This window comes from Coffea arabica, chromosome 5e (genome assembly GCF_036785885.1).
Source record: "Coffea arabica cultivar ET-39 chromosome 5e, Coffea Arabica ET-39 HiFi, whole genome shotgun sequence".
Taxonomy (NCBI): domain Eukaryota; kingdom Viridiplantae; phylum Streptophyta; class Magnoliopsida; order Gentianales; family Rubiaceae; genus Coffea; species Coffea arabica.
The window spans coordinates 51853613-51877895 of NC_092318.1; the positions used below are offsets into that span (position 1 = coordinate 51853613).

A 24283-nucleotide genomic window follows, 5' to 3' on the forward strand; every position below is an offset into this window, starting at 1 on the left:
CTTAACAAGGTTCGTTGATTTTAAAGGATTGAGTGCCGATGTAATTGTGTTACATGTTATTCGATCTCGTTATTATACATATTTATTTATTATAATATCGTAGTGAATATATGTGATGTATTTTGCTCACGTATTATGATTATGCACCAAACAATATAACAACGCCACCGGCATGAGGCATCCGTTCCGGATAAAAATGGTGGCCAAGGTCATACACAGTTAACGTAAACGTGAAGGTTGGTTATGTTGTTGTGTTGCGTGCTGCCGTCAGGCATACGGATTAAGGATTGTTTATTCTTAAGTACCAACAAAGTCAACAAGTACAAACATGTTAAATTTAATCATTGAGGGTACCTGTCCAATGATGCTGATTGGCCGTGTTATCAGTTTAATCGGCGGATGATATCAATGAGAATTAATATTGGGAATGGCCGGCGCCAACTGCCGAGTGCATTTTTTGTTTTTTGTTTTTTGTTTTGGCTCAACAGACGACTGTGAATAGATAGAGTCCTTCCTAGGAAATAGGGTGTCAACCGGCCGGTTTCGGATCGAAATTGAAAATTTTGAATTCAGACCCATTTTTATATAGTAGGTTCGGACTCAATCTATATATTCGACGGATCTTGATCTTAAGAATTTTGGAATCGGGTTCAACGTGTTCCAAGTCGGATTCGAGTCTACTCGAAAAGAAAAGATGGAAACTTAAATATTCTAAAAATCAAATCCAAAACCAATCATAAATCCAATCTCCAAACTTAAATAAATCAAATTACAAAACTAACTACAAATAACTCGCAATAGTCAATCCAAAACTAACTACAAATCAATCTACAAAGTCATTACTAAATTGCTAATTTGGTAAAAGAATATATTTAGAAATATTTATATTTTATAATTATTAATATATTGTTCGGATCCCAGTCGAAATCTTACATTTCGTATCTGACCCGTTTTTTGTTCGAATAAATGGGTACGGGATCAGATCTAGATAGCAGAATTATTTTTCAACCCAAACTCAGAATATATTGTCGGATTTTGAATTGGGTCCGGGTCCAAACTCGACCCGTTGACACCCCTACCCGAAAATACACTAATTATTTATTATGAGGGTCTAAATTCAACAATCGCCTTCTTAACCAGAAATGGTAAAAACTCCACCCCGTAACAAAATATCATTTTTCCTAAATTCTACAAGCACGTTTACGAGTACCAGTAAGAGATCAAGCGTTAAGGAATAAAACTACTAGTAGTGATGAACTTAAAAAGGTATTCAAGGATCAATAATTGTATTGTGCGAGAATATAACTAAAATAAGTACTTTTGTTTATGTGACTTGGTTGGTGGGGATTCGGTCTATAGGAAAGAGAATCAGAGATTTGGTAAACAACCCCGAGAAGCATCACATGGTGGACAGAGGGTGAGCTAGTTGGGATTCACGGGCCTCTTTTTTCCGAAACAGAATAAACTCACACACGCACACAATTAGATTAGAAACACTCGAAAGTTACGTCCGTTAAATCTAAGCAGAACCTACAGAGAACTCACGTCCAGCCAATTGGATTTTAAGGGCTTCATGGCACCAGATTTATTCTTAGTTGATTAAAAAGAAATATTATGCTTTAAAAATGAATTTTTTTTGTCATTTTTCTATTCTGAGTTTTTTTTAAAACTTTTAAAAAGTCAAAAGCAGGAAGAAGAAATAATTGACAATAGCAAATAATTAATATTCTGAAAGCGAAGCTTAAAAGATTTTTTAAAAAAAAATCAGTTTAGAACACGCCGTTTATGTTGTCATCATAGCAAAATGGGTTCTTCTCTTCCACCATGTTCACACAAAATTGACTGCAAAAATCTCATGAGCCTTGCTTTGTCAAAGCCTGATCCTGTAAGCCCTATCGATAGGCCTACTTGACTATGTGCCTCATGAATTTGCCCAGCCGACTTGGACTATGTCGGCAAGAATAAAGTTTTGAAATGGCCGCTAAATGCCAGCAGTCTGTTGGGCTTCGGAAAAATTTAGATGATTCATTTTTTCACCTGCAGGGCAATCAGGCCGAAAAAATGAGAATTATTTTGGTAGGCCCAACAATACAGAAGATTGTGTATATCACACAAAATACATGTCACGTCCAAATAACTTTTTTTAATACATATGTCATGAACCAAACGGTCATAATGTATATATTAACTTTGGTCTCCAGTTATTGGTTTCGTCAGTGTACATAATAATTTAATCAGTATACACAAAATTCACTCCTTTCTAATTATGCAAATCTAGCCGGTACTATTAGACAAGGGGTTATTTGGCCATTCCCTTTTCTGTTTGACTTGGAATATTTGCTAGAATGCTAAGTCTTTTTTTTTCCCCCTTTTTTTTCTTTTTTTTTTAAGAGAATCAATAGTGACTCTCCATTTACCCGTGTGATGACTCAAACTCATAAATTTTTTATTACGAGTATCTTACCAACTAAACCATGCTTTGTTTGTCGAATCGAAGTCTTTAACTCACCAATTCTTTTGCTCAAAAAGTGGAGTAACTAAATTTTAGAGTATTTAGGTGCATTCCTAGCATGGTGAATCCTTTTTTGGAACCAGCATTATCATTAAATAAACCCCAATACAGTCAAGGTTTTTTAGTGTCTCATTAACGATTAAAATGTGATTTTACTGCTCCTGGGTATGAATTCAATCCTTCTTTCCCAAACTAAATTTGTTGTGAAAAGAATGGATGATAATTTCTCCAAAAGCTTCTAGCTCGGTAGCTGACAATGCCTTCAAAGTCCCCTCAACATTTGACAGAATACTTGTTATTAATATTGATATACTTTCGTACCCCATTTTTTTTTTTATGTACTCCTATCTTAATTTCCTTTTGTTTATTTATTTAAGGGTTATTATTAGCCCGCGGGGGGCTATCGGGGCGGGGGTTGGGACGGGGGCAGGGGGGAATTATTTCCCCCCGCTTAGAAACGGGGCGGGGGGCGGGGGAGTATACCCCCGCCCCATCTCCCGCCCCGCCACCCGCAAAACAAAAAAAATATATATATATAAATATATATAATATGTAAGTTAATTAGTTATAAACTTATGATAATGATATTATTAGTTAGATGTATTATATAATGTATATTAGTTTATGTAATATAATTGATATTATCAATTATATGAATAATTATGCATGTCTACTAATAGAATTTATTAATTAGTTATACTAAATTTACTAATACATTTATACTAAATTTCTAATTACACTTTTTTCTCAAAAAAAAGCACAAACACAATAAAGAATTAGTGATTGCATTTGTACTAAAAGTGAAAACTTGACTATTTTAGTTATATTTATTTCATCATATTGGATTGTATTCAAATAACTTCTGTTTGATTGTTTTTATGAGTTTCAATTGTAAAATTACAATGAATAATAATTTGGTGATGTGTTGATATTTTAGTACTTGATTATTTATTAAAATTTAATTATAATAAAATTATATAATAAAATTTTATTAACCCCGCGAGGGAAGCGGGGCAAGGCGGGGGGAGCAGGAAACGGGGGACGGGGCGGGGGACGGGGGGAACTAATAGGCAACGGGGCGGGGGGCGGGGGACGCCCCGTTGCCATCCCTAGTTATTATCACTTTACCCCCCTTAAACTATATCACTACTGTCAGTTTACCTCCTAATATTATTTTTTAGTTACTTTACCCCCCATAAGTAATTCAACTCAACATGTTAAGAAATTTTGGACCAAAATATCATTTTATTCTATAGCATTACTACATTGTTATTATTACTTTATTCCTTTAAATTATAGTGATATAATTGCTTTAATTCCTAACATTATTTTCTAAGCATTTGACTTCATTGTTAATCTAACTAATATGGTCAAAAAATTTTTAATATATTTACCCTTATATATATAATTAAAAATAAAAAAGTTGGAATGATTATTATTCTTTTTTTTCACTTTAACAGATCCAAAAATATAAAAATAAAAGGATTTTCTCAAATTTCTTTTTTCACACTTATTAATACTAAGAAAAGAAAAAGAGACAAGAAAGAAGAAAACAGAAAATTAGATTTTGTGAAGAAAAATATTTAAAAAGTCTAACATTGTTATATTAATTTAAGGTTGTTGGGATTAAGATTGAAATCTGGTGGTAAACAGTAAAGTGAAATAATTTTAAAATAATAAAAGTATTTTAAATCTTTTTTATTTGTATTTTTAAAAAAAGAATTGAGCTCTCTCTCTCTCTCTCCCCCTCCCCCTACCCATCTTTCTATTTTTTTTGTAATTTTAATAAGATTACCAAGAAGAAATAGATTAATACTTTGACTTTTTTTTCTTGATACTAAAGAGGAAAAAAGCCACTCAAAATTTTTTATTGTTTTTATTATACAAAGAGGAGGGTACTTTCTTCTAAAGTTTTTTAACTTACTAAGTTGGTTTAATGGTGGGATAAATTGCTCAAAAAATAACTCTATGGGGTAAACTGATAATGAGGCTATAGTTTATGGGAGTAAAGTGATAATAACTTTAAGGGTTAAACTTGTCTTTTCACTTTAATTAACAAACTCCGTTATTTTTGTGCGTTAGTCTTGGGAGTAAAGTGACTAAAAGATAACGTTAAGGGGGAAATTGATAGTGGCACCGAACGTTAAGGGGGTAAAGTAATAATAACCCTTTATTTAATTTTGGTGCTTAGAAACGATCATGTTATACAACTATTGTGTGATGTATACATGTCATGATAAGGTGATCGCTAATGTGTAGTAAATGATAATGCTACAGAAGTCCTTGTTGATATCAAGTTCTTTCCTATAAAAGAGGATATGGTCAACACTTCATAAAAACCAAGTAAATCAGCATTCGTACATGCGGTATCATGCATTACATGCTCATCTACCAAATATTTTACAATTTGGAATACCTCTTAAATGTTACTACTACTATAAAAGGTGGAATAACATATGGCAGAGTGCATCTTAAATTAGGGTGAAACTCTGAGGAGAGTACAAGGTAAGATATTTCTTGTTGCAAGAAAATTTTGCCATGTTTAGTTACAAATTTATTGCTCAATTTCTGATTTAGCTTTAAAAAAAAAAGATATTCTACTTGACTCTCTAATTCCCATTAATTTTAGGATTTGAAAGGCTCGAACTCTTCTTGTTTTTCCTAGACAGTTACCATATTTCTCCTTTTGTATAACAAAGAAAAAAAAAAACCAAACAATCACTTCAAACCAGACTTAAGAAATTCATGACCAAACATGACAGGGGCTTGGACCATAGGAAAATCCCTATCTCAAAATTCTCCTAGGAAATGGGAAAAACAAAAAGATCATTCGTTCCTTGTTCCTTGGCCCCATGAATATGATAGCAGGATAGCAATGCATTTGAGCTTATTAGAATGCCAAGAAATTAGAACTTCCAAAAAGTTTGGATTTAGTTCAATGCAGCTTAGGATTTTTTTTTTTTTTTGGGGGTCTTGACATAATAATTCTATTTTTATTTTTATTTTTATTTTTCTCATTCTTCGTTTACACGTTCCAAAAGTAGAATAAAAAGAAACAAAATGAGTCCTAAAAATGTTGAACTCCCATCTGGCTACAAAAAGGTACAGCGTACACGTGAAGCATATGAGAAGAAGATGTCATAGTTCAACAACATTTGTATTCCAATACGGCAAAACCAAACAAGCATTTAAAGGTTTCCCAAGTCCCAGAAAGAATATGAAATCCAGCTAGCAACTTAGCAAGAGAGACGGAGACTGCTATTATAAGAAGAGAGAAGAACCGAATGAATGACAAAAAAAAAAAAGGGTTGGAAAAAGAAAGATGCGAACGCGGAGTCTCCATAACCACGGCAATAAGTAAGGAGTTGGGAATAGCTCAAAGTTTTGATAACCTTATAACTCTTTCACATATATCAACGAAACAATTACCCAAAACCGCCCAAGTCCCCCTCTCATCTTTCTTGCATGACACATTAAATCTCACACACAGGAGTTTTTTACGCCTACACTTATTTCTTCTTTCAAGGCTACACTGCTTCAAAGCTAGCACTATAATCATTTATTGTATCTGCAAAGCAACATTATTGATATCAAAGACGAAAAAAGTTGGAAAACAATACAATACAGGTTTCTTTTTTTTTTTGATCTTACGTGGGTGTTGTCGCTCATGCAGAGAAGGGAGGGAATTCAAAGAGATGTTTTGATATGTAGATTTTCCCATTAGTATTATTTAAATCCTCTAGATCATATATATTTATAGTTTTATGCAGTGTTTTGCTGACTTCACTCATTGTATTTGCACCTCTTTCTCAGTAGAGAAGGAGTAGAGAGTGAACAGATTGAGTTTTATAGTTGAACGGTGCCGGCAGATTGAAATAGTGTGGTTTAAAAAAAAAAAAAAGGGCTCATGGAACAGGAGATGGCGGACGTAGAGGCACCACAACCAAATGGAAGTGCAGGCCAGCAAAAGCGTTGCGCCGCCGCCATCTTTGAGAAAGCTAATCGTCCGGTTACATTGAAGGTATTTTTTAATTATTATTAATCATTCTGATCCATGTTGAATTAATTTCTCTTGAGGGCACAATAAATTTTTGTGTTTTAAACTAAATAAAGTAAGTATATAAAAGTCAGGTTTTGTTTTTTTCTCTCCAATACACCTCTGTTCGGGTCCCTAGGACAACATTTAAACCCTAACTAACTTCTGTATTATATTCTACACGATGAGTCATTCAGATTCTTGATTTGATGCTTCATTGTTGTTTTCTTTTTATAATAAGAGCAGAATTTACTTTGCAATTTATTTTCGTCTGAGGTCATGGAATTGAACTTTTTAGATTTGTTTCCAAGAAGGGGTGTTTTGGCGTTAAGGCGTAATAGAACCCTTTTCTTCGTTCTGGGCATTATGGCTTTTCCTCAAAACGACATGTGCCTTTTTGTTCTTCCCGTGCACTTATATCTAGGAAGGTTGATGCTCCTCCACCTGAAAATGAAATCTGATGCGTTGACTCTTTCCGCCCGACTCCTTTCTGCACACGTGTAAATGGCATTAATTTTTATCTTTTGACTTCGTAACTGACACTAAGTAGCAACATGATACAGTAAAGATTCGAACCACATGTGGAAAATTAACAAAAATAATTCCTAGATTAAATCATGAGAATTGAGCAGGGATTCGTATTAAATTGTTCATACTATTCATGATCGTTAACTCCATTTAGTAATTAGCCTGATGTGCATATTGGTGCAGTTTGAGGACGTGGTGTACAAGATTAAAGTGAAAAAGGAAGGGTGGTTCAAGAAAAGTACTGAATCTGAAGAGAAAACGATATTGAAGGGAATTTCAGGCATGGTATTGCCAGGGGAAATGTTGGCCATGCTAGGTCCTTCGGGCAGCGGGAAAACCACGCTTTTAACTGCATTAGGGGGTCGACTTGGTGGATCTCTTAGTGGTAGCATTACTTACAATGGCAAGCCTTTCTCCAATGTCGTGAAGCGAAACACTGGCTTTGTCACACAGGATGATATCTTGTATCCTCATCTCACAGTAAATGAAACTCTAGTTTTCACTGCTCTTCTGCGTTTACCTAATTCTCTTACTAAAGAGGAGAAGGTTATGCGTGCTGAGGCTGTGATTACTCAACTTGGATTAACAAAGTGCAAAAATAGCATAATCGGAAGTCGTCTTGTTAGGGGAGTTTCAGGAGGTGAGCGAAAAAGAGTCAGCATTGGGCAAGAAATGCTTATCAATCCGAGCTTTTTGCTGTTGGATGAGCCCACATCAGGCCTTGATTCCACAACTGCTCAGAGGATCGTGTCGACATTGGGGGAGTTAGCAAATGGAGGGAGGACAGTTGTGATGACAATTCATCAACCTTCCAGCAGGCTTTTCTACCTGTTTCACAAGGTCTTAGTAGTATCGGAAGGTAATCCTATATATTATGGGAAGGGCATGGATGCCATGGATTACTTCAGTGATGTTGGATTCACGCCAAAGTTTTCAATGAATCCTGCAGATTTCTTGCTAGATCTTGCAAATGGTATGCTTACTGCTTATGTTCTCATTATACATGCAGATGGATATATCCACTTGATAGACTAGTTCCATGATGATTGCATCACTCAGGCTTTTTTTTCTTTTTTTTTTTCTGGATTTGTCTTGCTTACTCCTTTTTGGCATGTTTGGACTAATTTTTAACTATCATTATGCTTCTTCTGTCGTTATCTTTTTTCCGTCATTTTGTTTTTCCTCCGAATTTCTGGATGTAATACTAGTGGCACCCATAGGAGGTATGAAGCTGCTGTTGTAGTTGAATATGAGCTTCATGCTCCGGAGCACAATACATTTTTTTTATTCTTGTTCGTTCTAACCAACATACTACTTAGGAACAACTAATTTTCACTTACCAGATGAAAGGCAAACCTTTTCATGTCCTAAAAGTATCCTATTCATCGTGATTCTTAAACTTTTTACCTTGCTTTTGTTTCTGTTTTATTCCTAAATTCTTCATCTACTGCACCTAAATAGTTAGGTAGGTTTTTGGATCATAACTTAGTGACAAAAAGATCTTCCATTTCTGGAGAAACCACTTAGTCATGTTTGATTTCTAATGCAAATAAAGTAGTAGAAATTTTTAAGTAGTATATATAGAAGCAAGTCGAAGTTAAATCTTCACATCTTTTATCCTCAACTACATGAGAAGATTATTTAATTTTAAACTATATCTAGGTGTAAGAATAAGTTTTAAAGTTACATCTCTTTTCCTTCACAAAGCGTGAGCAAATTCAAACGCGCAAAGCCAAAATTTCTGCCTTCATGTGGTATAATTTAATTGGGAACTCCAAAATCGTTTTGTGTCATAGTTAAGTTAGTAGTGCAGAGTTGTAACTTACAGCAATTATCTGTGATTAGATCCATCTGGCTCCCTAGTTACAATTGATGAGGATATGATCACATCATCCACACCCTTTTCAGAGTACCTGAACATGTAGTAGAGTCTGAGGTTTGTCACTCTGGTTGTCAAGATGAAGATACTGGTTGAGGAGTTTTAGCTACATATGTGAATTAATTTCTTTTTTTTTTTTTGAGTGCAACCTCACCATGGTACAAGATGTTAACATTTGAATATTTTCAAATATACCTTTTTCTTTTTCTGCATTCAATTTTTAATCAAGCCACTCCCGAGTCATTATTATTGACAGATAATATGTTCTTTCTCTTGAATAGTTCACTAATTACCAAAGATGCCTGCTATGATTTTATAGGTGTCTCGGTAGATGATTCACGAGATGATCAAGCTTTGATTAAGCAGACTCTGGTGTCTGCATACAAGGCCAAGTTAGCAGAGAATTTGCAAATAGAACTGAAACAGACTACTGATAACCTACACAGTGTATCAGAAGGAAAGCAGTTCAACCGATGGACAACAACTTGGTGGCAACAATTCTCTGTGTTAATTAGAAGAGGTATGAAAGAAAGAAAGCATGAATCCTTCTCAGGCATCAAGATAGTTCAAATCTTGGTGGTTGCGATCCTATGTGGCTTATTGTGGTGGCAATCTGACCCCAGCCATTTGCAAGACCAGGTAAGGCTTTTCTCTCTAATCATATTAGCTAAGCCAAATTCACGATCATTTTCAACACCTATATGTACGTAATCAAGCACATATTGACATTTTCCCTGTAGTGGTTTAAGTAGTTTATTTACCAAATCAAAGGGAAGTAGAATCAAATGGGATGCAGATAAAACTGACTTAAAAATCTGATTAATCAAGCTGTGTAATGACTTAGCGCATACATGTCAAACTGCTTTGTTTCGAGTTATTGAAAATCTTGCATGAATTAATATGCAGATTGGCCTTTTGTTCTTCTACACTGGATTCTGGGGATTCTTCCCACTCTTCAATGCAATCTTCACCTTCCCTCAAGAGCGCCTGATGCTCGAGAAGGAAAGGGCGTCGGGCATGTATAGACTTTCATCGTACTTCATGGCAAGGACTATAGGTGATCTTCCCATGGAGTTGGTCCTTCCCTCAGTTTTTATTACCATAACCTATTGGATGGCAGGGCTGAAAGCCACAGCGGCAAGTTTCCTTGGTTGTTGGTTGGTTCTACTATATGCCGTATTAGTTGCTCAAGGTCTAGGACTTGCTGTTGGTGCTTTGGTTTTGGATCAGAAGAATGCAACGATACTCGGGTCCGTCATTATGCTGTCTTTCATTCTTGCTGGTGGGTATTATGTCCAACATGTGCCCAGTTTCATAGCATGGATCAAGTATGTTTCTATAGGCCAGTACGCATACAAGCTCTTCATCATGTCACAGTATAATCCTGGAGAAACCTATCCTTGTGCTGCAAATAAGACCTGTTTGGTTGAAGATTTTCCTTCTATCAAGTCTATAGGACCGCACGGACTATTCTCATCAGTGGTTGCAATGGCTATCATGCTTGTGGGATACAGGCTAGTCGCCTACATTGCACTAATGAGGATTGGAGTTACAAGAAATAGATTGAATTAGCGGGATTCATTCCCTTGTAGAATGATGAATGACTGAATTTCATTTCTTTTTTTTGGTTTCCAACGATCGACCACTTGAAGTTTTAGACAATATTCTTCTCTAAGCAAATAAATACCACTTGAACTGATTTTCGCAACTCCCAAATTCACCCTCTCGCACTCTGCGGTGGCATTTTACTGAGTTAGTGGATTGAAGCCCAACATGCTACTTTTAGTTTTACATGAATTTTTTTTTTTGGGGGGGTGTGTTTTAAGGAAGTTGTTAAACATTACAAGACTTGGAAGTCTAACATGATATTTTGAAAAGGAATTTTTGAAAATCACATTTAACAGACTTTTCTCAAACTTGGGCTTTAAACGATGACAAATTGAGCTCCTCTTGATGACTTTAGCTTTTAACCTCAGAATGCTACTATTACCCCATACAGGCACAACACTACATGAATCAGCAATTCGAATGATTAGTTTGCCAGCCATGCATGAGTGAGTTCTTAGATACCCAATACAAATACCTACCAAGTTTAAAGCTGGCAAAATGACTTTTTTTTTTTTATCATTCAGAAAGGACTGACAACTAAGGTACAGGTTTCGTGGACGCCAACTTGTAATTTTGTCTATAAACGGAACCTGACATTTAGGGGATCCTAAGAAAACAAATAACGAGACATAATCAGAAAAGTTAGGAGTCTGCCTTGGGCAATGAAATGTGAAAATATGATCATTCTCTAATAATGGATTGTGATGTTAGAAATCTCCGGCCACAAGGTCAGGTACCTACCACATCAATTTTTGGTCTAATGTTGCTCTGCCTAAGTGGTGCTAAAGTTTTCTTGTTGGTTTTCCATTTTTGTGCACTCATTAAATCTTCATTTCTATACTGTTTTATGGTTAATTTGCTGAAACTTTAATGAGGTTTGAGGTTGAAAAGTTACAAGTTTTCTTTCCGGTAAATTGCAATAGATATATGCCGCCATTCAAAGTAGACAGGTTTTGGTCTGATCAACGTTAAAAAAAAAAAAAAAGATCTGGTCTGATCAAAATTTTATGTATTGTAAATGAGTAAATATTCTATGTATTTAATTGTCCCCCTTTGATGCCATTGCCTACCAGGAACCGTAATTTGGCATTTGCCTGGCCTAAAAAAAAAGTTTTCCATTGTCTACCCTATAGAAACTGTTAGTTTTCCATTGTTTAAAAAAAGTTTTCAAAAGGGTTATGTATCCTTTCATGCCTTTTGAATCCAAAAAGTAAGAAATGGCTCCACTTATATAGGAATTTGTTTTGAATTCTATTAATGTGAGGATAAATAAAGAGGAAACATTATCAAACCCCCTAAAATTAAAAATGTAAATAATACTATTTTACCCTTCAACTTAATAATTCAACTAAAAGAGCAAATTATATAGAAAATAAAAAAGAAATAATATTCATTGGTCATGGATTTAAAAAATCAAGAATGTTAGCATTCATGAAACCTAAATTATGAAATCGCTAAATAAAAAACAAAGTACTACTAACCTTTAGATATGGAAATTTTTATTTTTATTTTATTTTTGATGAAAAATAATTATAAAATTAACACAAATTCTACCAAAATAAAAAACTAACAATACAGTCTAAGAGAAAAATATAGACCATCTGACCTTAAAATATATCTCTTTAATTTGTATATATCTTATCCAAATTCGACCCTAATTAAATTTGAATAAGAATACAAAACTAAATGCCAAGAATAGCTATGGGTATTATTGATTATTTTATGTATTCTTATCATTTTCTCCATATGTATATATGTAACTACTATGCCATTTTTATATAGATTTTTTTTGTAGTAGTTGGGGATATTATAAGATATTACCAAATTTTTGTTTGCATTTTTAGAAACCAATGCTATTTTGTAACACAGGTTATGATATTTTTTTTTTGCTTCAAATTTTATCTTTTCAATTTATTTTGAAAGTAAAAATATACATATATTTAAGTGCAAAACCAAATTGCAAATTATGGAAAATTTTGTTTTACTTCAAACTTTAATCTTCAATTTGGGGATTGAATATGGATTCAACTTCTCTTTTGAAAATTTGAAATTATTCAATTAAAAAATAATATGAAAAATAAATAAATTTGGTTTTTTATGCTTTTGTATTGAATTTTCATTTTTATATTTTACTTGCCAAATTTACTTTATAATAGTGTAACATTGAATAAAAGTTAAATAAATCAGGACTCTCAGACCAATAGATTTGAGAAATGCCGATTGTAATTACTACAAAAAAAAAAAAAGGAAAATCCCAACACACACGGAGCATATTATATATACATATATATATATATGTAATTCTTATAAGTATATAAGAGAAAAATATAAAATTTTTATATATCAAATGAAAAATTGTGATATTACTTGATTCTAATCGGGTGGGAAGAAGAAAAAGGGAAAAAATCAAGAAAAATGAATTAGTTATTATTTATGTTTTTTTATTATAATTTTTGAGACATGGATATAAAAAACAGCTTTCGTCAACTATTGATAAATAGGTTTACAACCGCTCTGTCATGTAAATCATTATAAATTAAATTATTTTATTCAAATTCTTATCGTATATTGACAAACAATAAGCAAACAAATTTTGGTTTCAACTTATTTTGAAATTAAAAAAAGTCCATTTTGTGCTCATGAAGTAAATTTTTTTTTGAACGGGTTAAACATACACTTCTTTGAAATTTTTAATCCTTTTCATACACTCTATCATGTATATAATAAAAAAACATAAAAATGCATAAAAATTGTGGCCCCTTGAACTGAACTTTAAGCATGCGATCTCAAATTCTACGAGGAAATAATTTACTGCTGCAACTTGTCTAAAGCATATGGACATCAAAGTCTAAATAATATAATTCTCCATTTAAGGCATATGCATATGGTGTTTGGCGGACGCAGATGTCTGAATCCATATCCACTTCCCTTTCCCCGGGATACCTAAACCGGTGGTATGATTATTAAATCAATGGTCCAACTACGAGTTTGCAAAGAATATGAAACATGTGTTGTAGGCATGTTGATATTTTATAAACCAAAAATGTGTATCGTTCAATCCAGAATCTGGACTACCTTTTAGCTGTATCAGTCTTGCGAAGAGCAGTCAATAAACTACACATCATATTTGCATCCTTCTTCCTCAGGACGACTAATCTTCACATGTTTCTTCACCGAGCTCTATATATATATTTACTAATCCCGGGTTAGAAGTTTTCAGTTCAACAATGCAATAATTAATATGATCTCAGCTAAATAGATTAAACGACGCTTGAACGAGAATTCGGCCCCAGATGGTGTAGCTTTTGGTTAACCCTGCAGCAACAAATCTTTTTATTTTTATTTTTATTTTAGGGAGGAACAAAATCTGTCATATATATATATATATATATATATATATATATATATATATATATATATATATATATATATATATATATATATACACACACACACACACGCTTGTTATTATGCCTACAATAAATGAAATAAGCATTGCACGCAAGGAAGCTCGATTAAAATTAAAATAAGCATTGTCATGTGTGTCGACATCATACATTGTATCTGCTGCAAACTTTATTAGCATCATGAATAGTACTTTACGAAAGAAGAATGGATGCTCCAATCAATAAAAGCCAAGGCCCTAAATATTATTATCTCCTGTAGATGTACATTATTCTTCACATGAATTGAAAATCCCATGCGATAAAAACAATCCTCATGCCAAATTATAGAAACAAATTTATACCCATTTGAAAACATTATATATATAAAAAAAGAAAGAAAGAAAGAAAGAAAGAAATCTCATCATTCATCTAAATTCAAAATATTATTTGTTAGGTCTTTAATTTTTGGACGTCCGTTCAATTAACATACATTGAGTAGGCAAAGACTAGCCAAAACTGTGCTTCGAGGATTAGTCCTGATTGACAGCAAAACCAAATTGTCGTTGCGTCAAACATGTCACCAACGCATATTCATCTAAATTTCTATACTTACAAACGTCCAATTAATCTACAAAGTTTTCAAACAGTAGTGGTATTTACTAGTATATTGTAGTTCAAGCGTGAGTCCAGGAAAGTTCAAATCAATTTCTGCAGTGCCCTGCGTACGTACCCAAAAGGCAAAAGGCAAAAGAGCATATGCTCTGCTCAAGTGGTCGTCGACGTTTGCATGGATCATCCATGAAACAAGAAGTGACGTTATTCATACGTGGTACTCGTCGAAAAATAGCGAGCGAACACACGCAAGATACAAACACATGCTTGTAAGAAAACTCGAGTACTGTCACCTAACCCCCACCTTCTTTTCCTTTTCTATTAGTATATAAATAATATGTTTATTTGTTTTTCTTACCAATGTGCATTATTTCCTTTGAATTTTCCTCAGATACAGCTAAGACGAGAGGATATATTTTCAACACTTTTACGTCTAACTCCATCTGCGCCTGCTGCAAGTATACATCAAAAGAAGATTTGGTTGCCCATTTAAATATCCTAAACCGCTCGTCATGTCGTATGCACAAATTAAGTTGACAAATAGGAGCGAACTATCTATCAATATGATGTCATCAAAGACCAAGAAAATTTTTTTTTTCTTTTGTCAAACGTTATAATTTAGGTGGGAACGAGATTTTCTTCTTCTTTTTTGTTTTTTCTATTATTTGTATTTATCACTATTCCAGGAGTGCATAACATACTCACACCCTCAACCTCCTCCTTCGTCGCCTGATCTTGCTTGTAAAATTATTTTTCTCTTCACATGTATCGAATCGATACAGTATAACATTTTGTATTACAAAATAGCAAGTTCTTAGGGAAGGAAAAAAAAAAAAGAGAGGAGGAAGGAGATGAAACCTGTGTTTTCAGGGTCGGACCGGACCGGCCGGTTGAACCGGTCGAACCGGGAACCGGCCAGGCATCCGGTCCGAGTTAGTTAAGAAACTCGGGTATTAAAAACTCGGTCAAACCCAGTCATAAACCGGGTTTGACCGGTGAACCGGATAAGTTGATCAACCCCGGTTTTTTTTTTATAACCTTTTTCGGTGATTTTTTTTCAGTCAAAATTTTTGACTGACCGACGAAATTAAAAAAACTCTTGGCTTGGGTCAGCTCCTCTGCTTTTGTTTCCGTCGTCTTCTTTCTTTCTTCTCAGATCCAATAACCCTAAATCTAAAAGCCTTCACCGTTGTCAATTGAGATTTTCCAATTAATGGACATGTGTGTCTGTTAATTGGAAAGCGCCTGTGAAGGAAAGCGTCTGAAATTTATGCATTTTACTTCAGTCGGCAGTCGCTACTCAGGGGCAAATTCGTGCGGCTTGTTGAGTAAGAGAGACCACCTTCAGTGGCAGCTGGTGAATTAGTTCAGTTGAGGGCCTTGAGGCAAAGACACACAGTTTCTGGTTTGAGGTGGGTACTCCTTGTTCATCAACTGCCGACCCAGATTCCATTTTTTTCTTTTTCACTTTTCATAAATCTATTTCCTTTTATTTTGGTGTAAAAGTTTGTTGTTAACCTTTTTATCCTCTGCATGTATTACTTCGTTACTTGATTGTGGTTATTTTGTGAAAATTGTTGAGCTTAATTTAAATATTTAATGCTTATTTGAGAACTAAATTCAGTGTTTGATTATTTACCCAGTATTCTGGCCGTTAATAATATTTAGTTTAAAAGCACTTTACTCTGATCTGACTTGAAACTCAAAGAAAAGCACTTCAGGAATGATTCAAGCTCATTTGTCTAAGTTACTCTGCTGTAGCAAAAATGGGCAGGTAGAAAGTGCCTTAATCTTATATTCATCTGATGGTTTTTCCTTCAGAAGGCCTTCAAGTAGTTGTCCAGGGTCGTAGAAGAACTGCACCTTCACAACCTTGGAGTTCTCATTCAATTGTTCCAGGACCATAATTTGAGAACAAGTCCAATTATTAGGATAGTATTAGTTGGATGAAGAAAAAAAGAGAGCAAAACTGGAAGTTGGATATATGGTATTAGCACAGGTACCTCAAAAATGCCCATCCCAAAAAATTCAACCATTTCTCTAGTTGGGGAATTTCCTTTAAAAGGACCTTCCATGAAACCCCAATGCCTGAACTTGTATACTATCACCGGCAGCCTTGAATATACGTGAAGGATCTCCAAAGCGAATCCACATGGAAATGTAGTCTTGAAAACCTTGAGAGCTGATAGTTTCTTGAGCTGAATCATAAGCCCGGAATTCCTTGGGCAATGCAGTTTGCAATAGCACATTGTAGCCTCCCCCTAGTTTTCCATTTTCTTCTATGGTTAGAGGTTTACTTCCTGAAAATTCATCAGTTGCAAAACTACGAGTCTTACTAAAAGTGTTTTTTTATAAACTCTTGCAATTCCAATTGGGTCTGTGCACTTGAGATTAGAGGTTCAAATGTTCGATTTGGTAGGTAAATATATGTATTTTTTTCACTATGAATCAAATTGGAAATCTTCTGGTTGAAGTTTCATAGTAAGATGGGATCTCAAGGGTAACATTATGAGCTTCGCTTTTCTGAGATGTTGACAGGCACTTCTTTGTTCAGTTATGCTAGAAATCACGCCCACGCACAGATTTTTGTTATGTGGGTTCCAGAAACTGCATTATTCCTGCTTGCCACTTTTGAATTGGGGACAGATTTATGTAATAGTGATACGTTGAGCTGGATCTGGGCAACAAACTTTTTTTTTCCGTCTTTCACATGGGGGTCCAAGTGATAATTGATACCTTAAAACAATCTTGGATGTGGGATTTAGTCACATAGAGAGGAAAAATTTTGTTACACTTCTACTGCCGAGGACTTTATGCATGGCCACTTTGTTCATCCCAAGTATTCTGTTTTACATTATCATCAATTAATGATGGTCCTACTTTCATGATATCCCTCTTCTGACCAGAGTTTTCCTTTCGTTGATAACTGTTTTAGTATTATATGTACCTTTTTCACTATTTGTTAGTAGTATTTATAGTATTATATGTGGTTATTGTTCCCACAAATTGTGTGAGTCGATTATAAAGGAAAGTTTGTCTTTGAATGCTTTATAATGCTCAAGGGCAGTTTGAGCATGCTTGCTACTAACTCTTAGGATTCTTTTATTTGAAGTGGGATTTTTGTCACAAGATGGCTGTGCATATATGGATTCTTTTTTTTTTTTTTGTACAGATCATGATAACTATGTTAATTTTAACTTTACAATGTATTTTCATGTGTAATAATTGCTGTAGATTTTCATTTGTAGGATATTTTTTAAATTATTTAATATTTTCAATGTTCTTTCTAATGTAGGACAATGGAAGGTACCAATTCACAATCCACACCAGCAAATGAAGGATCGGCATCAAAGTCAACTTGTTACCTTATTTGGATGGCTATTTGTTAAGGATTAATCATGTATGGGATTTCTATTTTATAAATTTTGTGAATTTGGATGAATTTGGTGAATTGTTTGATGAATTGGATATAAATTTAGATGATTGGGTTCTTTGGTTATATTTTGTAAATTTGATTTGCAGGTGTATATATATATATATATATATATATATGACATCATCCGAGTCGACCCCCTATCGACCCCGGTCGAACCCATTGACCCCTGACCCCTGATCTCGACCGAGTCGAGTCCCGGTCCGAGTCTGAAAACATAGGATGAAACAGAAGCTCGCAAGTCAGTCAGTCGTATCATTGAGCATCTCATGGTGACCCACGTTAAGTTCGATGATGTGTAGCTTGTTGCAAAAGTAAAAGTTAGTGTATATCTTAAAACTATAAGGTATATGCCAGATACTACAAACTTAGGACTTGTCAAAATCTGGACCTCATAATATATCTCCAAACACTGGCAAATCCCTCAAAAAGCCTTCGACGTCTGCCCTTTTTTTTTTTTTTTTTTTTTGTGTCAAACAGACGTGTGCCCATTTGACCTACCAAACATTTCCACTTCGATTCTGCCACTAAATTGAAGGATCACCACGTGCACGCCAGACCATGACAACCCCAATCAAAGAACAATCGAAAAGCAACGCTTTCCTTCCTTCCTTCCAACCTTTTTATTCAACTATTCAAGATTTGACCTAGCTAACGCTTTCTCTTTATACGCGATCAAGCCCCACAAACATACTCTCCCTATGATAGACACGTACGCACGTTGCAGTATAAGAATCTCAACAAACGATTAATTATGCCAACTAATAATCATCACCAAAATTACTACATTATTATTTAATTAATCCAAACACCACCTTTTAACTTGAAATGCCTCGTGCTGTATATTCAAAGCTTGCTCTGATCGTAGGTTCTGAGAAAACAAAATGGATTTTTTTTGAAATAATTTCACAATAAATTTATCAATTCTTTTTTTTTTAATTTCATATACATTACATTTTAAAAAACGTGTCATAAAATTGCAGTAGCGTAAATAGAATCTAATCTCCTCAGCCCAACATTTTGTTGTTCACTTCTCGTGCACATTGTCTTCCGATATGAAACATGAGTTGCAATCGATGTCATGGTGATGAGGTTCATTAGTTTCTTCGTTAGTGGTTATCTTTTACTTGTACTGATTAATCTAGGATTAGATGTCAATGTGATGATTACTCTTTATTTAGTCTACGTACTTCATAGGCTACCACGTAGACTTTTGGGAGCCTCTATTGAATTGAAAATTGATATTTATCCATTTGAGTTACGCCGGGAGGAGATTGTGGAGTGAAAGAAACCCCAAAAGGCCGTAGAAAAATACAAACGCCTATAATCGGGCCCCACCTACCTATTCGAAGAGGAGTAAAAAGGAGGAAAAAAAATAAAGAAAAAAATGTGGGTAACGTGGCAGCAAAATGTGACTCCAGTACAGGACCCCCTTTCTTTACTGTCGATTTCACTATCCTTCTTTTGAAAAAATTCCGCCAACTCCAAAACGCCTCTCGTGCTTTGAGTCCACGTGTATGCACGTGTCCATCACTCTATCTCTCATCCCTGCCGACGTGTTCTTAATCAACGCGTGAAAAATGCATTCCACTTTTTTTCATGTTTACTAGGAAGGAAAGAAAGAAAAAAACACCTCACACAATCACACACTACACACACCACAGAATGATAGAGAATCAACCCACCCAGGGTGCGCCATTCTCTCTCTCTCTTTTTTTTTTTTTTTTTTTTTTTTTTTTTGGGATCTCTCGGAGAGATCCGAGAAATGCCAGAGAAGTAACACAGGTCTTCTAGAGATTACGTGAGGGGGAGGCACGTGGCCGGGAGATCTTTCAATTTTATTTTTTTTCATTTTGCAGAAAAAAAAATTTTTTGGTCGAGGGAATTAATGCATTTTCTTTTCTGGGAGGGTTCATGCACCTGGAGGGAAGCTTTACCACTGGATAAGGTCGGCCGCTTGATAATGCCGAATTCTTAGTACGTGTCACCCTATGAACGGTGATGAACTCGGGATGGGACCCATTTCTGGACTTTTGAGAAAAAGACGACCGTACTTATCTCTCCGTTACCCCTCAGTCTGCACCAATATAAATACCGTCCAATCCCCCACTACCCAAAAAATTGAAAAAAGAATTCTTGGAGAGCGTTTCCAGAGTTCGACTTCTCCAACGCCACCTCCCGCCCTTTTTTGCCCTCCACTCTAGTCAAAGTTATTTTTTAACTATTTTCTTCCTGAAAGGAAAAGGAAAAAAAAAAAAATGGGTGTTCGAGAAACTGACCCGCTTTCACAACTGAGCTTGCCACCTGGGTTTAGATTCTATCCTACAGACGAGGAGCTGTTGGTGCAGTACCTCTGCAGAAAAGTTGCAGGCCATGATTTTAATCTTCAAATTATAGCAGAGATTGATCTTTACAAGTTTGACCCATGGGATCTTCCGAGTAAGAATTTCTCTTTTTCTTTTTTCCTAATGATTTGTTGTGACGATCATTTAAAAAAAAAGACAAAGTTGTTTCTGATTGTTTTATGTTATTTATTGATTTTGTGCAGGTAAGGCAATATTTGGGGAGAAAGAATGGTACTTTTTTAGCCCAAGGGACAGGAAGTACCCGAATGGATCGAGACCCAATAGAGTTGCTGGCTCCGGCTACTGGAAAGCCACTGGAACCGACAAGGTCATCACCACCGAAGGACGTAAAGTTGGGATCAAGAAAGCCCTCGTTTTTTATGTGGGCAAAGCACCTAAAGGCACCAAGACCAATTGGATCATGCATGAATACAGACTCTCCGAGCCTTCAAGGAAAAATGGTAGCGCCAGGGTAAGGACGATTAGTTTACATTTTTATCTTTTATCATATCCATCGATTCCTTGGATTTTTTTATTAAAATTGTGGTTTTCCAAGATTAATCGGAGTTTTTCTTTGTACATGCAGTTGGATGATTGGGTGCTATGTCGAATTTACAAGAAAAATTCGAGTGCAGGTGCAAAGCCGGTTTCTGGGCTTCAGAGCAGAGAGCACAGTCATGGCTCATCTACGTCATCCTCATCTCAGTTCGACGATGTTCTCGAGTCGTTGCCGGAGATTAGTGACCGGTTTTTCGCCTTACCAAGAATGAACTCTCTCAAGAATCTCCACCAAGATGATCAGAAAATCAATATTCAAAACTTGGGTTCAGGGAGCTTTGATTGGGCGACCCTCGCCGGACTGAACTCGTTGCCGGAACTCGGTCCCGGAAGCCAAGCTCAAGCTATTCCGGCAGCAGCTGCACATGGACATGTGAACAACAACGTGGCCAGCTGCAATAACAACGATAGGAATAATGTGAATGCCCAGAATGACATGTACGTCCCATCGTTTCCGCAGGCCGGCCACGTGGACGAGGAAGTACAGAGTGGGCTGAGGAGGCACCGGGTTGAGAATTCGAGTTTCTTTCAGCATAACGCCAACCCTCTTGTGCCTCACACACACAGCTTTCACAACTCGGTGGACCCATTCGGGATCCGGTACCCGCCGACCCAAACCGGGATTATGGGTTTTAGGCCATGAAGAGTAAATCTAGGAGATAAAACTGTGATGGGTGAAGATTGTGCTTTGGGGTGAATTTGTAAATATATGGATTCTTTGGGCCGACAATTTGACTTTAATTCCAAGAGAAGACAAAGAACAGCACGGGGAGACTTTCAAGAATTTTATTATGGGTGGGGTTGGGTGTCTTGATACATATGCCTTATGGTTACCCCATTCGTTTTTTTGTAGTAGTAATTTCTAGGAGAATGCTATTTACCTGAAATGTCCATGACCATGAGAATGTATATGTACTCTCTGCTCAAAAGCTGAGCGAGCTATTAATGTACATCAAGATCTTAATATAATTGGGGAATTCAAAGGTAATTATTATTGTAGTATATTCAGCATTATTTATTTCTTTCCTTAAAACTTGTTTTCTTGGCTAGTTGAGAATATTTTGCAAAAATTTTGTCTACGTGCAAGTGATATCCCTTAAACTATCAATAGGGGTTGATCTGAGTGGTAAGCGGCTCGAATTCGCTTAAACAGGTCTCGTGTTCGAGTTCTAGTGTACGCAGACACCCTTGTTGGGAGATTCACCCATCATAATCAGGTGCGCTACGCGGGTCGTGTCCGGATTAGTCGGGGCAAAGTTTCGGATACCGGACGGGTAACCAAAGATATCCCTTAAACTTATCAATGGCACCCCATCACGCAAATTAAACTTATCTTTTGTATTTTTACATTTTTTTAATTAAGTTTATCACTCAAAAAATTTAAAACTTGAAATAGATACATACATGTAAACAAGGCATGCATGCTCAAGATTTTATGTTCCTTTTTTTTTCCCCACATAGCAAAGAGTTAATGTTAACGAAATGTTGCTCATTGGACGTTGAATTAGTATCGGCTCCATCTAAATTAGTATTTTTGAAAAATCCGAACCAAACACATTTTTTTTAAAAAAAAAAAAAATTTATACGCGTCATATTGTAAAAAGTACCAGCATAATTATTTTCTCTAAAATCAAACTTTTGAAAATAAAAATGCAATCCGATACATGGTATGAACCCATACATTGGAGTGACGCGAAGATGCCGAAGTCAAATTCCATTCTTGATCCTTGAATTGAGGATCGCACGCCTGCCCATGACATGATGAAACATTGTATTTGACAGGGTCAAGTTGTTTGACCAGAAATAAGCACGTGATTTTAGAACAACCGCCAAGATTAGGCCTAACGGCGATATCCTTTTTCTTTTTCCGAGGAAGGTATCCTATAGTTTCACCATTGCGGCGCCAGCTGAATGACAGGTCCTAAGCTACATTGGCGGCGGCGGCTGTTAAACTCCAATGAAGGAAGTTGGAATTCTCTGCCAAAATAAATAAAAAAAAGTTGGGACATTTATAATTCAAAAGCTTTTCGAAGATTTTCTTTTTCTTTTTTTACTTTCATTTGTTTCTTCTAACATTTCTTTTTTCGGTCCGTCTAACGGGTGCTAGTGCCTTTTGAACACCCATTAAAATGTATTTCAGGTATTCGATTTTTAAAAATGTAAAAAAATAATAATTATTAATATGCATGTATATATATATATATATATATGATAAATTAGATAAAATGTACATGTGTTAAAGGAGTGTCCTGAACCGTTCATTTTTTCTACGGAGAAACCTTTGCATGTGCCATTGTACCAATAAAGAAAGATTAGCCGGCAGGAAGAAAGCCCATTTTGGAGAGGACCTTTGAAAAGTATGCAACTTGCATATGTTAATTAAATGATGAGCTTGCTTAAGAAAAATTGACCGACTTATTTTATTGGACTCTTGTGAAAGATAAAGATGTTTCCATTATCTTCTGAAACTAAAATATTTGTGGACATCAACGTTGAGTTGTTCTTGGGAAGGTTAAATAATGACAATAATATTCTATTGATTGGCTTTTTATACATGTTCTTTTCCTCTGTAATATAAGTTTCTGAAAAAGAAAATTCCATTTTATGAAGCTAGAAGTGAAAATATATAATGGCCACTTTTTTCTTTTTGGTAAGTAAGAGATTTTGAATCCAGAAGCTCCTACTCACAATTACTTCCACTTACCACCCAACCCAATCCTCCCTCGTCTAATTACCACTTGATTGTTCGTTTCTTCGGATTTCGAAAAAAACAAAAAAAAATCTTGAACTTGGACCTCCCTGAAAAATCATAAAATGGCTTAATTTGGATCACTGCATAGTCCCTCGAAAGCTTCCACAGCTATACATTTGACGTTTCGTAAAAGGATTTCCTAACCAGTAAAGCACCACTATCCAGTAACGACACATTGGGCCCATCTTATTGGACTTAAATAGGATTTGAGGCTGTGGTTGATTTTGGGCCTCTTTTGACTATCTATTTAAGCCTTCCATGATTTGTGATCTTGCAACATTACAAAAGTAAACGTGCAGCGACACAAATTGGCTCATGACATATGATTCATGGCCTCGTGCACAAGACTCAACCAGCACAAACTTATATTCTCTCCCCCTCTCTCTCTCTTCTTCCCCAATTTTTAATAACTTATCAATAAAGCATTAATCTTCTAGCATATACATATCAAGCTTTGGTGCATGATAATTAATTTTAATTTAATTTTAAAATTCAAAATTTACACGTGTGATATGTATCCAAATTCAATAATATATATACCATCAATGTATATATATATATATAAGATTAATTCATGGATGAATAGCGAGGGAGAGATTTATTTGGATTTTATATGTTGAACGACCTTTTTTTT

The 24283-nt window shown here is 35.3% G+C and overlaps 2 protein-coding genes and 1 long non-coding RNA gene across 3 annotated transcripts; all 3 read left to right on the forward strand.

The window, feature by feature from the left end:
- The first annotated feature begins 5815 nt into the window (after positions 1–5815).
- LOC113743561 (ABC transporter G family member 9-like) lies at positions 5816–10663 on the forward strand. The gene is made up of 5 exons (XM_027271616.2): positions 5816–5869; positions 6326–6533; positions 7260–8049; positions 9275–9594; positions 9862–10663. Exons 2-5 carry the CDS (start codon positions 6420–6422, stop codon positions 10525–10527), a joined length of 1890 nt encoding a protein of 629 aa, XP_027127417.2. The 5' UTR covers positions 5816–5869; positions 6326–6419; the 3' UTR covers positions 10528–10663.
- Positions 10664–15714: 5051 nt separating this feature from the next.
- On the forward strand, positions 15715–18060 carry LOC113743755 (uncharacterized). Its single transcript, XR_003461192.2, has 2 exons — positions 15715–15973; positions 17857–18060. It is a non-coding gene; the product is annotated as an uncharacterized lncRNA (long non-coding RNA).
- Positions 18061–20107: 2047 nt separating this feature from the next.
- On the forward strand, positions 20108–21885 carry LOC113743599 (NAC domain-containing protein JA2). Its single transcript, XM_027271649.2, has 3 exons — positions 20108–20433; positions 20543–20811; positions 20926–21885. The coding sequence occupies exons 1-3, from the start codon at positions 20253–20255 to the stop codon at positions 21538–21540; spliced, it is 1065 nt and encodes a 354-aa protein (XP_027127450.1). The 5' UTR covers positions 20108–20252; the 3' UTR covers positions 21541–21885.
- The last annotated feature ends 2398 nt before the right edge of the window (positions 21886–24283 follow it).